This window comes from Phalacrocorax carbo, chromosome 1 (genome assembly GCF_963921805.1).
Source record: "Phalacrocorax carbo chromosome 1, bPhaCar2.1, whole genome shotgun sequence".
NCBI classification, from domain to species: Eukaryota; Metazoa; Chordata; class Aves; order Suliformes; family Phalacrocoracidae; genus Phalacrocorax; species Phalacrocorax carbo.
In genome coordinates, this window is record NC_087513.1 from 76,057,474 (window position 1) to 76,073,116 (window position 15,643).

The 15,643-nt window shown below is 44.0% G+C and overlaps 1 protein-coding gene across 14 annotated transcripts in view; it reads left to right on the forward strand.

Annotated features, from left to right (window-relative positions):
• Positions 1–15,643, forward strand: part of PPFIBP1 (PPFIA binding protein 1) — a 116,453-nt gene that overhangs the window by 61,045 nt on the left and 39,765 nt on the right. For 13 of the 14 annotated variants that reach the window (XM_064460606.1, XM_064460529.1, XM_064460573.1 and 10 more), the window contains 4 exons: positions 1,139–1,235; positions 3,263–3,468; positions 14,189–14,275; positions 15,511–15,624. In XM_064460606.1, the coding sequence (XP_064316676.1) occupies positions 1,169–1,235; positions 3,263–3,468; positions 14,189–14,275; positions 15,511–15,624 (474 nt within the window). In that variant the 5' untranslated portion in view covers positions 1,139–1,168. The remainder of the gene's footprint in view (positions 1–1,138; positions 1,236–3,262; positions 3,469–14,188; positions 14,276–15,510; positions 15,625–15,643) is intronic. The other variant, XM_064460547.1, reaches the window with a different exon arrangement.

A 15,643-nucleotide genomic window follows, 5' to 3' on the forward strand; every position in this document is an offset into this window, starting at 1 on the left:
AGGTGACTCGAAGGAGGGAAAATGCAGTTTATAAGATGAGGTTTTGTTTTGTTTTTTAGTAGACTCTTTTCCAGGACTTATGCCAGAGATACTGTGAACAACTTTCTTAATTGCTTATGTTGGGGCAAATGTCAGCAGCAGTGTGGCCTAATACAAAAACCAAATGGCAGGGAATGCAAAAGGTTAAAGCGAGTTTTCCTTCCTGGTGTTTGTTTAGCTTTGTTCCCTAACTGCATTTATAGTAGAAGTAGTCTCACATGTCCTAGATTAAAGCCATGACAGTCTAGACTATTTCGGTGGCTTGTGTGCCCGTTGTGCTGGGGTGGAAGGATTGGGAATGCCTCTGACCTCTGCAGCTCCACTTCAGCAAAGTACCTAAGTACATGCTTAACTTTGTAGCCCATTGGGATTTCAGGTCTACTAGTTAGCCTGCCCAGGCAGCACGTTGGGCAGGTTCAATTTTCCAGACTCTGCTGGAAATACTTCTCTGGGGACCACTTCTGGCTTTTGAAATTTTGAGGGTAAGATCAGATTGCATTGTTACAGCATGAATCTCTGCTAAGCTCAGAGCAGCATCTTTGGAGGTGTAGTCTGTGCATGCATGCTATGTCCAGTGAGTCATAAGCTTCTGAGATATCCTGCCTGTAGGCAAATAGTTGCATGCCCGGGACTTCTGGATTGTCAGACATCCAGAAATCTCGGGCAAATGGTCAGACTCCTATTTTTCTATACAAAAAAATTACGGGGGAGAAAAAACACAGCCAGTAGACACGTGGTTTATTGCTGAGTTGCAGCTTCCTTTTAGTGATAGAAGGCCTGTGTCTTCTGTGCAAGCTTCCCTGAAGTGCCATATGGAATTTCTGAGGTGCTGTATGGGGTGCCCCTGCAGGCAGAACAGGCCATGGGCTGACCAACAGTAGGAACTGGATCATCAAGTTGGTGAATTTATGCCTGGTGATGAACACCTCCAAGTCTTGTTGTGGTCAGCAAATGGCTCCAGTCTTCCTGCTAGTCCGGCGACAATGGTGTCTGAATTCAGTGAACATGCAGTGAAATGAAATTCTCTTTTGCGGATTAAATTGCAGGCTTGAGGCTCCAACTCACGCTATTGATTATTTTTTTTTATTGCTTCTTGTAGTGTTGCTGGTGATTGTCCCTGAGAAGAGAGATGATGATGAGTGATGCAAGTGACATGCTCGCTGCGGCTCTGGAGCAGATGGATGGCATTATAGCAGGTAAATACTTGGGGCAGCTTGTTCATTTAGCTGTTCTGGACCTCTTTCATACATGGAGGGCAGAGTTTCAGGCTTAGAAGGGAATGTGCTGGTAATTGCATTTGGTGTCTTTCATTATAGCTTAAGGATTACAAATAAATGGAGTGGAGGGATTGCACAGGCTCACGCACAGACACAGCTAAATGGATTGTAGTTTTTTCTCCTACCCTCTATCAAAATGCTGCTCAAAGTGGCTGAGTGATGCAGTTCAGCTGGTGCACACAGCTTCATCAAAGCCAAGGACAAGGCATATTTCAAACCAAGATGAGTGTGTTTAAAGAGCTGCTGCAAGGCAGGAAGAGTAAGTTTGCCTAATACTGACTACTCTGAAGAATTAAAACACAAATTGAATTTTTCTTTTTTCAAAATTGGAATGTTTTGGGTCCAAACATTTGTCTTGGACCTGCCTTTAACATTTGAGTTTTTATAAGTGCCTGTAAATTGTAAGTGGGCTGAGGAGAGGCGTCACAAAGCATACAAGATCTGCTTTTAAGGTGAGTCTAGTGAGTTAGAAAATAATGTAAGTGCACAACACGGAGGAACAAAGCAGCAAGAAATTAATAGTTTAATCCTATTCCAGCAGAGCTATGCAAACAACTAGCTAAACTGAAAAAATACTCTGCAAGGACAGCAGCACAGTTATGAAGTAAAATAAAGTCTTTAATAGTTCCACTTAAAATAATTTCCCCCAGGGAGAAAAATAATCACACAGTGCTCTGTTTGAACAATGACCTCTCTCTGCAGTTTTCCTTAAGATATTAAGGACACATAGCAGGAACACATGTAAAGTGGATTCAGTTGGATCATAATGATCTCTAAAAATACATATAAGCTGTGACTTTAGTAATTTCCATAAGTAGATACTGGTATTTGGATCTGATCATGTATCTGTGTTTCCAAGAGCCTAAGTTGGTTATGGCAGGATGAGGTTTAATATAAAAATAAAATGTGATGTTGGGATGTTTAAGTCACCACAGACTTAATTTACCCATGTGTCTGAACAGAATTCTAAAGTAATATAACAAAGGGATATCAACTCCTATGCTGTTGTGGGGATTTTCTTCTCTTCACTTTTTTCAAAGGGAATTAGCAGAATACTCACATTTTTGTGGCTTACCAGATGAGGTGAATGAAAGTTCGTGGAAGTGCATATATGCCATATCACTGTAATTTCCAAAAGTTGACAGCACAAAAGCTGATGCTCTGTCATGAACATGTCTCATTGTGCCTAGACACTACAGGATTAAGGTCACGAATCAGTGTGCTGAAAATTATAGTTGGAATTAGCCAGGTTGACTTAAATCAACCTTAATCTTGAATTCATAGTTTCCTTCCTTCCTTAATATATAGCAGCTTTTAATGTAGGTCAAATACATGTACTGTGAGTTTATGCAAATAGGAGATTTCTCTCTTTATTAGCATGTAGATGTCAGTGCTACCATCTCACTGTTGGGTTTTAAATATATTCTCATGCAGAAGTGATTCAGGTTTTTTTATTTATCTTATTTTTCTTTATTCTTTTAAAAAAATTTCCAGTGCTTTGAAGCAGTATTACATATTTCTGCATGGAAAAAAAAAAAAAGCAGAGCAGAGTTTCCTCTGGAAACCATCAGCGTCTGACTTGGGTCATGCAGTCTCTACAGGGTGACTCAAAGTGTTAGCAGAGCCTGTTCCCCCCACAGTACTGTCTGCCTCCGATACATCTGGGGAAGAGGACCCAGCCGAGCCTGTGCCTTGAGCCCCTGTGGGGCATGGTGGTGGCATATATGTCCTCTGTCAGATCAGCCCACCTCCTTCCCACTAGAGCTTCCATCCGCACAGCACACCAGCAAGGGCTTGCCCTTCTCTGAATTGCCACCTGGTGCAGGCAGAATCCAGCACCAGCACTGAGTTTGGTTCAGATAAATGCCACCTAGCATTTCTCAGCCCTGCCGCGGGTCTGACCTGCTTGCCTCGTGCTTGAGCCTGTGCGATTTTGCTCCCTCCAGGTTCGAAGGCGCTGGAGTACTCCAATGGCATCTTTGACTGCCAGTCCCCCACCTCTCCCTTCATGGGGGGCCTGCGGGCGCTGCACCTGGTGGAGGACTTGCGCGGCTTGCTGGAGATGATGGAAGCGGACGAGAGAGAGGGGCTGCGCTGCCAGGTTCCGGACTCGACGGCAGAGGCTCTGATTGAATGGCTCCAAAGTCAAATGGTACAGTTTCACCTTGTTTCACTTGTAACACACTCGTTTTGTGTGTTAGCTAGACCAGCTCAGGCAGCGGGACTGGGTTTTACGCAGGGCATTTAAAAATTTTAGAGTAGGTGTCAAGGAACCAAAGGGAAGAGATTTTGGTTTGGAGATGATGCTGTGGGGCCTTGGAAAAGCTGTAGAACAAATACCATGTGCAGTGGTTTGGCCTGTGCTTTTTTTGATGTACCACTGTGCCTCATTCTGGGGAGCAAAAAATTTCCAGTAATTGGAGTTTCATCTCAGAGGTTTGGAGAAAGACATTTTTACAGGAATCAGACACTTAAATGGGGGGGAAAAAAAAAGCTGTTTTCAGTATGAACTTTTCACTGAAAAGCATTTTTGGCAGGGTATTTTCTATAGGGACCAGTGTTGTTACGGAGCTTCCTTACCTGGTTTATAACAGAATTGAGTGGTATAAGCTCAGCATCCCTTTAACCTGGAAACCAAATCAAATTTTTATTTTCTCTATTTGTGACAATGTACCAGTTTTTATCACCCTTGCTTTAAAAATACACCAAAATATACCTGACAGGCTGTTCTTTCCCCAAGACTTGATTTTCCCAAAAGATCAAATATTATTAGAGTGGAGGCTGCTTGAAGACTACACTGGGAAATAAAACATGCTTATCAGAAGGTGAGTTATATGGCATCATTTTCAAGGACCCACTGGTTTTACGTCTAGGTGCCCTGTGACTGCGGACTCCCTAGCAGGGCCAAACAGGAGTCTGTGTGCTCGTGGTCTGGGTTTGCGTTGTGGTGGTGTGGGTGTACACAGGTTTCGGGGAAGCTCCAGCAGTGGAAGTCAAGACCTATTTCCAGAAGCCATGCTTCAGGGTTTAAGTCAGCCTGTAGCTGTAGCAATGACAGCAGCAGTGGGTGCGCACTTCTGCAGATTTTGCAAAATCCGTATTACAGGAGTGTCTGGGTCCTCCCGTCTGACACGCTTGGCATTGGCCAAGGTAACGCCGTACTGTTGAAATGGGGATGCCAGGTCTGGTGAAGGCTGGGTCTGATGCAGAACAGGCCACCGTGGTGGCTCCGTGTTGCACCCTGTGCGTTGCTGCTGTTAGGACGGGCAGCTGCTGTTGCCTGCTCCCTTCCCAGGACGGGCATCACACCCTGCTCAAAAAAGGTTTGATCACCCTGGAGCCACAGCTGATGTTCTGTAAAACGTTTTTATCTCAATACACAGGTTTATTTCAGTGCTCAGTTGCAGCCTAGAGTGGTGGGTGTGGGACTGTGTTTGGCCAGCGCAGGTTTGGGAGGTGTGGAGCTGCGGCTGGTGCTGGGTGACCTGACGTGCCATCTAGCGGCGTGCAGGCTGTGTACAGCACTGCAGGAAGAGACAGGGACCTGGGCTAGCCCAGCTGCGCTCGCTTGCCTGGCTCTTGCAGAAAGTTTTGAGTGGGGGGCTTTTTTTTTTTTTCTTTGCTTTGAACTATGCATTTGAAAATGCCTGAAACTTAATGAAGTATGTGGGAGCTTTCCCACTGCCTCCAGTGGGATTTGGATCTCGCCCCCACTGTCAAAGTGTGGCAGCCAACGCTGGGATCAGGAGAAGACAAGAGTGACATTCAAGTCAGATCTTTAAAATATACAGAGTTCCTGCTAACATCAGCGTTTCCTTCTGTAATGTACAGTAGTGAACATCGCTATAACTAGTCTGCTCTGTGCAGAGCAGAAATCGAGGGACAGAACAGGTTTCACGCACGTATGGACTTTCTGAATTAAAAAAGCTTATATGCCAGATAAACAGCCTTGGAAAATTAACTTCTCCCCATGGTGTGTGTAGACATCAGTAGTTCATCATGCTTAGCAATCCTGATGCACCACATGTTATTCTGGAGTGAAGGGACCCAGCAGCATGGCCAGAGACTGTAGTGTCTGTTGAGACAGGTGAAGGCTATTCATTGTCCACTGTGGTGGCAAATGTGTGATTTAGGGATGCCTGGCTGTTAGGATCTGGAACGAGGTCCTTCAGACCTGCATGACATGGATCACTGCATGCAGTGAGACAGTTGCAGCCGTGGGCTGAATCTTGGAGAGGAAGGGCTCAGTTGTGCCATTCAGCTTAGTGCCTCCTGAGCACTGGCGAAGATGTGCAGGGGTTGTGTGTACAAAAGGTTGCAGAAAATAGCTATTCCAGCGATGCTCTTCCTCAGTCTGCCTCAAATTATTTCCCTGTACTCTCTGGCATCCTTAAAGCCCCTAGTAGGAAAAACTGAACATTACACTTTGTATTGTGCTACAAGCATGGGATTTGCAGATGTCAACAGTGTTGCTGATCCCTGTCTGAGCAGGAAGGTGTTAGGTGAAGTGCCTGGATGATTTGCAGGAAGGCTTTCTGCAACTGTGCCCATCCTTACCGAGGAAGGGAAGACACCTCCTTGGTTTGAAATTGGTTTAATCCTCCACGTGTGAAGAATTTGCATCCACCAGGCTATTCCAAGCTGCTGGAACTGGTGCGTGACGTCCCATCGGAAGCTGTAAGCAAGTCTCTCATGTCTCAGAGGAAAACAAAAATAGTGTTCACTGCTGCCAAACAGTATGTCACAAGAGAAAAATCCTCTCCTGGCCTCTGCAGGGAAACTGCTGATGCCCTAGTTGGGAAAAGGGTCTGACAGCAGTCTCCCAAAGTTGCTCACTTCTCTAAAACGGGGCATAGCATCCAGTTTTGCCGTGCTGGAATTGGCTACGCTGTGTCCCTGTACCCCTTCTTAGTGACTGTTTCCTTCTCTTCATTTTGGTGTGTAAGTCTATGCAAGCACTCAAAAAAGGCCAAAGAGTGAAAACACCTCATGCTGATTTTTTTTTTTAACTGGTGGATGCCAGATGGCCACGTGCCACCAGAGCACACGTACAGTGCCCAGACATCTGGCAGAGCTCTTCCAAAAGAATCCATCGGATGGTGCCCACGGGTAGTTCAGAGAAATTGAAAATACAGATCGGCGCTGCACAAATAAGCCAGTTTAACAGTAACACATCATTTCTAGTTGTATGTCTACAGCTCAAATATGATCTCTGTGTTGCTGAAACCCTGCTCACATCTCCGTGTGCAAATGGATGACAGGTGAATGTCATGGTTAAAATTACAAATGAGGCCATTTGTTTGAAGTCTGGAAAGGGACTGAGGCCTTTTCTAAGCTCAGGTGTGTTGGGACCAGACCTGAAATCCATAGCCAGATCATAACTATTGCAAAGTTCTGGAGTGTTTTCAGATTTCTTGTGATCAACAGAAATGTTTAATATATTCTGATGTGTGCATTAATAAAACATGTGCTGTACTCTGTGAAGATGGAGCTTCTGGCTTGAATATAGGCGGCATGCAAGTAATCTGTAAAATCATCACCAGTAACAAAACCTTTTAAAATTATACTCTGCCTTTTGCAAGACCGAGGCAGCCCCATTGTGTCCAGCTGGAAGTTGATAGATTCATTTCTTGAAGAATAATTCTCAGAAAATATGCTCCCAGTCATGAATGTTGCTCTGGTTTTTCTTCAGTGGAAACAAACAAGAGGTAGTCGTCTTTCTGGTTACTATTTTTCTTGACTGTGTGTTTTTGGTGTGTGTGTTTTTTTTTTTTTTTTTAAAATACATCTTATGCAACAATCTTCCCAGAAAGAAGAAACCAACTGTGTCTTGTTAACAAGAAGGGTGAAGGGTAGAAGTGGGCGGACAGTACCTTCCCACACCTTGGAGCCAGCTTCTCCAAGCTCCTGATCTGAACTCGTGTATGCGGGTTCTGTTGTGCATCCTCTCCTCTTTAAAGGACACGTTCCTGGAACAAAAGAGCCAGGATAATACTTTTTCTTCAAAATCCACAGCAAGTGCAACTGTGGTTTTAGCTGCAGAAGTGACTTTCTGAATTTGAATACATATATAATTTTTTTTTTTTACTCCAGCAGTGAGTTTCTGAAGTTGACTATAAGATCATTAAAACAAAACAAACTTTATGGCCTCCAAAGGTTTCTTGAAGAACATTTTCAAGCTCATCTGAAGGTGATAGTTAATTTGAGCTGTGGTACCCATAGTGGCTTGTGCAATCCAGAGTGTTGCTGCTGTGAATAGCAGGTCTGTCATCTCACAGACCAGCCTTAGATTTTGACACTTCTTCAACAAGCTGGTTCTTCCAGAAAGTGGTTGGGAATAATGAGAGTTAATATGAAGGGATATTAGATTTCAGAGAATTTTCCTTGCTGGATAAAATAGCTTGTAATCTTGCAGAGATATCTGGCCTATTGGGATGACAGGGTGGTTCCTAAGTGGGAGAAGCGGTTTGGTTAGCCAGAAATCATCTCATATTTCTTATTCATGGAAAAATCTTGTCTTCAAACCAAAGTTTGTTGTTTGATTGTCTTAGTGTGGGCATACTGTGCATTCATTTGGCTCTGCTTATGCTTATGTTGAGTTTAGCTCTCGAAAGGTCCTACGGTAATGTGTGGCACGCAGGCGTTTACCACCAAACAGCTGTCTGAGATCCCTCCTCAGGTTGCAGTGTGAAAGGAGCCTTGTGATACCATTTCAGTCTGTCATCATAAACTGCTTCCTAGTAATACTTTTTACCCATGAGACATTTACTTCTCAAAGTTCTTGAAACACAGGACCCTGCTCCTTGCTAAAGGTGATCATCCACACTGATGTGTTTCTAACACTGGAAGATAATATGGGCTCATATATAGCACGTCTTGGCCTGGCACCTTCATGCATTGTAGATAGGAGTTCATTGGCTGTAAGAACAACCCATGTGGTCCTGTGCTGGAGCCCTGATGGCAGAGCCATCAAAAATCACCATTCCCCATCAAAAATGCATCAGTCTGGCTTAAAACACTTGTCTTCTGCTCCTCTTTTGCTCTACTCTTTTGTTCTGGGTTATTCAGTGTTCATATTTTTCAGATTTTTATTTCTCAGCGGTAGTTACAAACATTTCTTTTTAATAATAGAAGCTGTGTTTTTTCAGATAACCGTAGGACTCCCAGAGCTAGGCTCTGTGGTCAGAAATTCTAAGGATTTGTTATGCTGCTGCTGTTACTGGGTAAATTGAAACTTAAACATGAGGACAGAGGTTGGTAATTATTGCTGCATTTCTGAAATATGACATAAACTTGAGACAAGCCACACGTGAGACCTGGGACAGTTGAGTTAACTTTTTCCTTCTTCTTTTTCTTGGCACCTACAAGTGAATTACCTGCGTTCTTTTGCAATTAATAGCCCATCAAGAAAAGAAAATTCCCTCCTGTCTACCTTGTAGTCAGTTAAAGGGGTCGGAATTGCTCTTTTCTTGTGCGCTTTTGGGTTCGATGGTTTCAGCAATGCTGGCAGGGTGCAGAGGAGGGGGTTGCTCTTGCAGGGGACTGTTCAGTGAGGAATGAGGGTTGAGATGCCCACCTGCCATTTGCATGGGGCTACCCTTACTCCTGGTCAGGTTTAAACAGCTCTGTACCCCCTGCCTGCATCCTCCTCCACTTTGCTGCCTGGCCTTTTATGTGTTGGGATCCCAGTGGCAGGCTCAGGTTGGAAGAAGGGTTGATCTTCCCGGGCTTTGATGTGTTAATTCCCCAGAGGAGCTGCTTGCTCCGCCTGAGAAGCGCTGCTGCTTTGCAGCTCCGCTTCCCACATCTCCCACTCCGCTGTCACATTTGCCTCCGTCCTTGGTTAGACAAGGAAACCTGCCGTTGCTTAACCGCTCCGTCTCGGTTCAGAGGAGACCTGACAGTGCCACTCCGTACGGCAGGTGCCTGCGGTGCTGGAGCTGCAGCTCTCAGCCTCGGCTGCCTGCCACAGTCGCTTGTGTCCTTGAATGTATGAAGATAGTTATGACCAGCATGGAGTATAGCTGGGACATTCATGGACACTGCATCTGGCTAAATAAGGTAAGGCTGTCTGTGTTTGTTCTGGCTCTTGCATTTCTCCAACTGACAAGCCATAGCTGGGCAATGCTGGTAGAGAATAAGCATTATATCTTTCTCTTGTATCAGATACCATCTGAGCTGCTGTTGAAGAAACTGAATATTTTGAAACTGTTGCATCTTCCATATTCAACAGCTGTGTTATTTATCTTTCCAAAATGTTTCCTGTAAATTCCTGTGAGCGAAGGTCTGTCTTAAGCTGGTTTTCTTCCAGAATTCACTTTTACTGCAGTGAAGCCTTTAAAATATAATGTGGGAGTTTTGAGCTGGTTTTTTGTTTGTTTGTTCCCCCCTCCCCCCGCTCATTCTGTAGGGCGGAAGAACCAATCTGTAAACTTTAGGAAAAGCTTAGCAGCAGGTCTGCCTGTATGCTACCAGAGCATGCTGAACAGGCTGCAGATATTCAGAGTGATGAGTAGGGAGGCATGAGTGGTGGTTTGGGAGGGCAGCAGTGGACTCCCATTCAAACTGGTTAAACACAGATACAGATTGTGTTCGTACAGATTGTGTTCAGACAGATTTGACCAGTATAAATTTGGGATGGAGTCAATACTTACAGAGGCTAAAGCTGTCACGGCTCTGTATGACAGGGGAAACGGTGGCAAATACTTTCCTTGGAAAAAAGGCTCTGCCCATGGTACACCAAGCCATGTCGCAGTAGCTGAGGCTAGAGGAGCCCCCCCACAAGGGAATCCCTAAAACTGAGCGAACAGGCAGAACAGCGGTAGCCATGCTTAGCTAAGCATAGGTAATATGTATGATAATGAACTGAACAACGTAAGCATGTTGATGAGCTCTAATTTAACTCCAGATGGTCAGGAAAGAGATGTCAGGGACAGCTCACTTGCCCAACTGTTGACTGGGCTGTTGTGGTCAAAACAGGCAGTGCAATCTGCTGCACAGAAAATAATGCTGTGGAGCAGCAGCTCCTTCTATACAAATCAAATTGCATCTTCAGCAAGAAGTATGTGATTTGTTCTGCTTATTTTGTGCCAAAAGCAGAAGAGAAAATGAGGGTATCAGCTGCAGTAGGCTAAAAATTAGTTTTTATTTTTGAAAGGAGAATTCAGCAATTGAGAGGGACGGATTTTTTTTTTTTAATTGGGAGGCTTAAAACAGCAGCTATTACAAACTTCCTTGCAGTTTGGAATGCTAGCTTACTTCCAGGGAAAATGGATTAAAGACTGAGGGCAGGCAAGCTGTGAAAGTTTGGTGATACATCTACTTACTACAGCAATAATTCCTTCCAGAGCAGTGTGGATTTTTACACTTATGTGATTGCAGACAAAGCTTACACACGTTTTTAACAGATTAGCCACAGATAGATCTTGCAGAGTTTTTAAGTGCACTGAGTCTGATCTTATAAGGTGTTTTAAGTAAATGCTTGACTTCAAACTTCTGCGAAGCCTCGGTGGCGTTGTGACAACTGTTCTTTTGTTTTTAGGATTAAGATCAGTATTGGTAAATCTGCATTCTCTTCCCATACAGTGTTTTGCAATTAATCCCTAAATTGAAAACACATGCTAAGTCTAACTGCTTAACTGAACACAAATTTTAAGTTTCTGCTGAAGAGTAGCCTTCTCTGGAGAATGGCAAAGCTTGTCTTACACAGCCAGTAAACTATGTTAATCCTGTATTGACTTTGATGATACAAATTTTATCCAGACCTCACAAGTACCCCAAATATTTACCTTTTTTTGTTTTTTGGTTAAAGAAGAGTCCTTGCTCTGAAGAGTCAGTAGTTGCCGGGCTCAGTCCCAGGGGACAGTGCAGGTCCCCACGTGAAGAGAAACTCCTCCTGAAGAATACAGAGTGTTGCCCATCCAGGTTTTGCACACTGCAGGTCTCCTGGCACCTTTCAGACCTCCCTGCAGCTTGTTCATCCCTGTAGGGGCTCCCTCCACCCCACCACCCTGATGCACTGCTTTCCCATATCTAGTGTTTGGGCATTGTCCCTCCACATTTCTTTTCAGTCCTGCCCACTGCTGTCATTACCCTGGTCTTTTCATGTGTTTCATCACCTCTCCTCTTCCCTCATATCTCTGGGAGGAAAATCATGCCAGGTATCAACTTTTTACCTTTGAAGACAGCACGGAGGAGAGATGTGGGAAGTCACTGTGTGGCTGTTGCCTGCAGGTCCCTGACCTCTGCACCACCCTAGGTGGTGCCAGGGCTGCTGCTCTGTGAAATAGCTGCTCTGACCTCTGTTGTCCCTTCTCCCACTCTCATCTTTTTTCCTCACTGTAACCAAAGTCAGAGGCTTTCTTGCCTTTTCATACCTAAAATGAGGAGTTAGTCCCAGGTATTACGCAGAAGTTAACAATATTTCATGCAAAAAGCAAACTGCTCTTGAGCTGTACACAAAAGTTTTCTGCTTTCAATGTACCACTGGAGGTCTGGTTTTATGCAGGTTTTACAAAATATTTCTGGTGTGTGCCAGCAAAGACATCTTTGTATTTGGTTCTGTGGGAGAACAACCTTTACTCCAGTCTAGTTTGGGGTTCCCATCACCTCCTCCCTCTTTCTCATGGCAATGTGCAGCTGTGGCCTGCACTCTCACTCTCTAAATGTTCCTATTTTAAAACAAAGTGTGATGTGCTGAGCAAAACAGGATAATTTTTTGAGGAATAGGAATGGAGTTTAACAACAAAGGTGTCTTGGCAAGATGCGATGCACAGTGACTAACATTCTGCTTTAACACCTCATTGCTTTTCACAGCATCATAGACGTTTTCATCATAGTGTGGAACCAACACTTACCTTGACTTATTTTCTTCGTGCAGTCTTGGGTTTTAGTTTATTTGTGTCTGGTTATGCTGACTAGAGATACCAGGAGGTTCAGTGGTAGGGGCGCTGATGTGGTGGCTGGGAGGAGGCAGGGAGATGACTCTGTGCTTTGACAAGGACTTTCATATGAGCCCCACCAGGATGGAGGAATGTCTTTGCACCTGGGCTGCCTGCTTGTAATGGGGGATGAATATCACTTTCCTACATCACAGACACATGCTAGAATGATAAATGGGTTGGATATTGCAAAATACAGATGCTGTAATTCATGGAGGCTGATCAAGTACCTGAGGTGTGTTGGAGGTCTTTAAATGAGAAGGGAGCTACAGAACAGCTTAAGTGTGCAAAACCCTCATTTTTGTAATTTGTCAAGTGAAGTTACAACATTTAAAGTACAACCTGCTACTTGAGTAGCTAACAAGTGTATTTTGGAAGCTCTTTGGCTTCTTTCACCTAAACTGAACCTGTTACAAAACTGAAGATCTTACTGATCTTGAATGGAAATCCTGCAGCATGAGCTGAACTCTGGTAGAGGTCAGGGGAAAAAGAGAGCAAACTGAAGTTTAGAGTACTTCTGCCTTGGTGCTTAGTTTCTCGATGGTCAGAAAGGCTAGTAATTTACTGCTAAATAATTCAGATTCAGGGTATTGTTATAGTGTGAGGTATTGTTACAGATTACTAGGGAGCATAATTTCCTAGTGTGCTTTAGCTCATGTGATTTCAGGGGAGATATTATGGTCACTTTATAAAGGTTACACATGTATTCTTGGGAGACGCATTTGCAACTGCCCAGATCTACAAACTGCCAGGACACAGCCAGATTTCCTGAGGAGAGCACTAAGGTGAGGTCAAATACTTTGTATCCCCTCCTATTTGCTTTGCATCTAATCTTTAAGTGGTGCTGGCAGGCATTTTATTCCTCTGGTTTCAAACAAGGCCGTTTCTCCCGTCACCCAAAGTGACTTAGAAAAGGAGTTTTAGCTGGCAGGTCTCCTGAGGAATCCTCTGCAACTGGGGGAGACAGGCTGTTTGAAAAAGAGATTCAAAGCAGGAGCCTGAGGCTTGTGGCTTCTACATGGGGGTGGCCTCTCATGACAGGGTTGGGCTGCAGACTCACCAGGGCACAAGGATCAGTTGCCTGGTTTCTTTTCATCACATATTCAGAGGGACATCAAGGCCCCTCAGAGTTGGTGGGAGCCTCTGAACTGAGCGTGCTGGATTTCAGAGTAGCTTCTCAGACTCCTCTAAGTGATTTATGCAGTGATGGGAACAAGAATTTCTTTTCTGAGCTGAGATCTGATTGTGGTGTCCGTCACAAAGTGCTTTGAGACAGCTTTGAATATGGATAGAGTAAAATCCTTCTCACTGCTCAAGAGCATTGAAGTTGTTATGAAGAAAGTAAATTGCTGATTCCCCTGAACTCTGTGATAGCATTAACATGTATTCTTGTTTCTCTTTAGCCTCAGGCATCTTTATGAAGAGATGCGTTTAGAGTGCAGACGTTCACCCATACCCAGTAAAATGTGCCTGATGTAAAAGGATGTCTCTTATTGTGTGTTTTAGAAAAAAATGTTTGACTTGCAAGAAGCATAATGCACATTTTGTAGATTGTACATTGATTTTTTTTTTTTTTCACTTGCTGAATGTCTTGGGGTATTTGTTTCTTTGCAAGTATGGCTTAGCATAGTACATCATTGAGCACAAATTTTTTTAACAACATGCTGAATGCACAGTAAGTGAATTTTGCAGAATTGGGTCACCGAAAGGTTCTTCCTTTCTCATCTGTAAGCCTCTCAACAATTCTCATCCTGAATGGTGGTCCTGTATCCTTTGTTGACTGTTTATTCAATTTGTAACCCTTTGGGGACTGAAGAATACTTTAAACCTGTTCTGGAACTGTGCAGACTGAAAATACTCCTTAAATGTGTTGATATGGTTGAATCATGCTTATGCTAGAATAGCTGACAACAGAATATTTGTTTTTTTCAGACTAATGGACATATATCTGGGAATGGAGATGTGTATCAAGAAAGGCTGGCTCGTCTGGAAAATGATAAGGAATCTCTTGTTCTGCAAGTGAGTGGTCACCTATATTATTTTTTTTCCGCTCTTGCATTCTTAGGAATTTTTATTAGATCCTCAGAGGTTTTATCACATACTATTTGCAGCTGTGGCATCTTGGACAGAAGCCTGTGCGTTCATGTGTACGTGTTCACTGTGTGTGAAGTGTTCAGAAGGCTTGCTGATACCTGAGAGTTAACACAGATTAAGGATAAGTGTGAATTTAGATTGCAGGAAAAATCTACAGGGCTTTCTTTCTGTGTATCTGATCTCTTTTTGAATCTTGTTAGGTGAGCAGGTCAGCAGAGCAACCACCTTCTTACATTCATGTGTATCCTTAAGATTACTCTTTTCCATGACCATTCACAGGCTTTCCACATCAGGTGACAAATGTCCTGTCCTTGTGAAAGGTGACAAATGCTGTGGGACTGGCCAACAGACCAGAGAAGACAAGTAGCTCCTTGGAGGTCCTGCTCACCTGCTGCTGCTGGACTGGGTCAGCCCCAAGTGCTCTTGCCATCAAAGCTGGGACTACCTGGCACTCCTTGGTCTGCGCAGGCACCCTGTGGTCCCCTGACACAGACCTGGCCTAAGGGCTGTGACAACACTGAGCTATGCTCTAGGCAGCTTGTCCTCGTTCCCAGCAGTACCCTAAATTTCCTCAAAAGAGCCTGTTTAACACAAAAAAATTCAGAAAAGGCAAAATGGTAATCAGTCTTTGTCCTAAAGGCATTGTCTTGCTTAGTTTGTCTGTGTGTTTTAACCTCCTTTGCTTTTATTGGTCTTAAAAGGAGAAGCTGTACACTATGGTACACCGTGTGCAATCACTTGGAAAGCAGAATAAATTGTATGCAGTGAGGTTTAGCTATTTGGTTGTTAAGGTAGGAGTTAGGGGGTTTTAGTTAATGTATTATCACAGCAAAGGCATAATTGTTGGCTGTAAAATGCAGCAGTCAGCCCTTGCAAAAACTTCCAGGTCAAGTCAGGAGGGGAAATGCAATATTGCATTGTGTCCACCAGAACTTTGGCTGAAATCCTAGAAAGCATGAGGGGAGAGCTTTCTGTCCTCTCTTGTCACCTTTGCCATGTGTTGCGTCCACTCCAGAGCTCTGCTGCTGATCCTTCTCCAATTGCGGTCCCATTTAATCTGTGGCCCAGCCAGCACTGTTATTCACAAACAATTCTTCAGGTGACACATATGGCATGGTTGCAAGGTACTAAATATACACCCTTTTTTCTCCACTCTGCAGGTAAGTGTGCTTACGGACCAGGTGGAAGCCCAAGGAGAAAAGATTCGGGATCTGGAGTTCTGTCTAGAGGAACACAGGGAGAAGCTGAATGCCACAGAAGAAATGCTGCAGCAGGTATTTTACAGGCAAATGT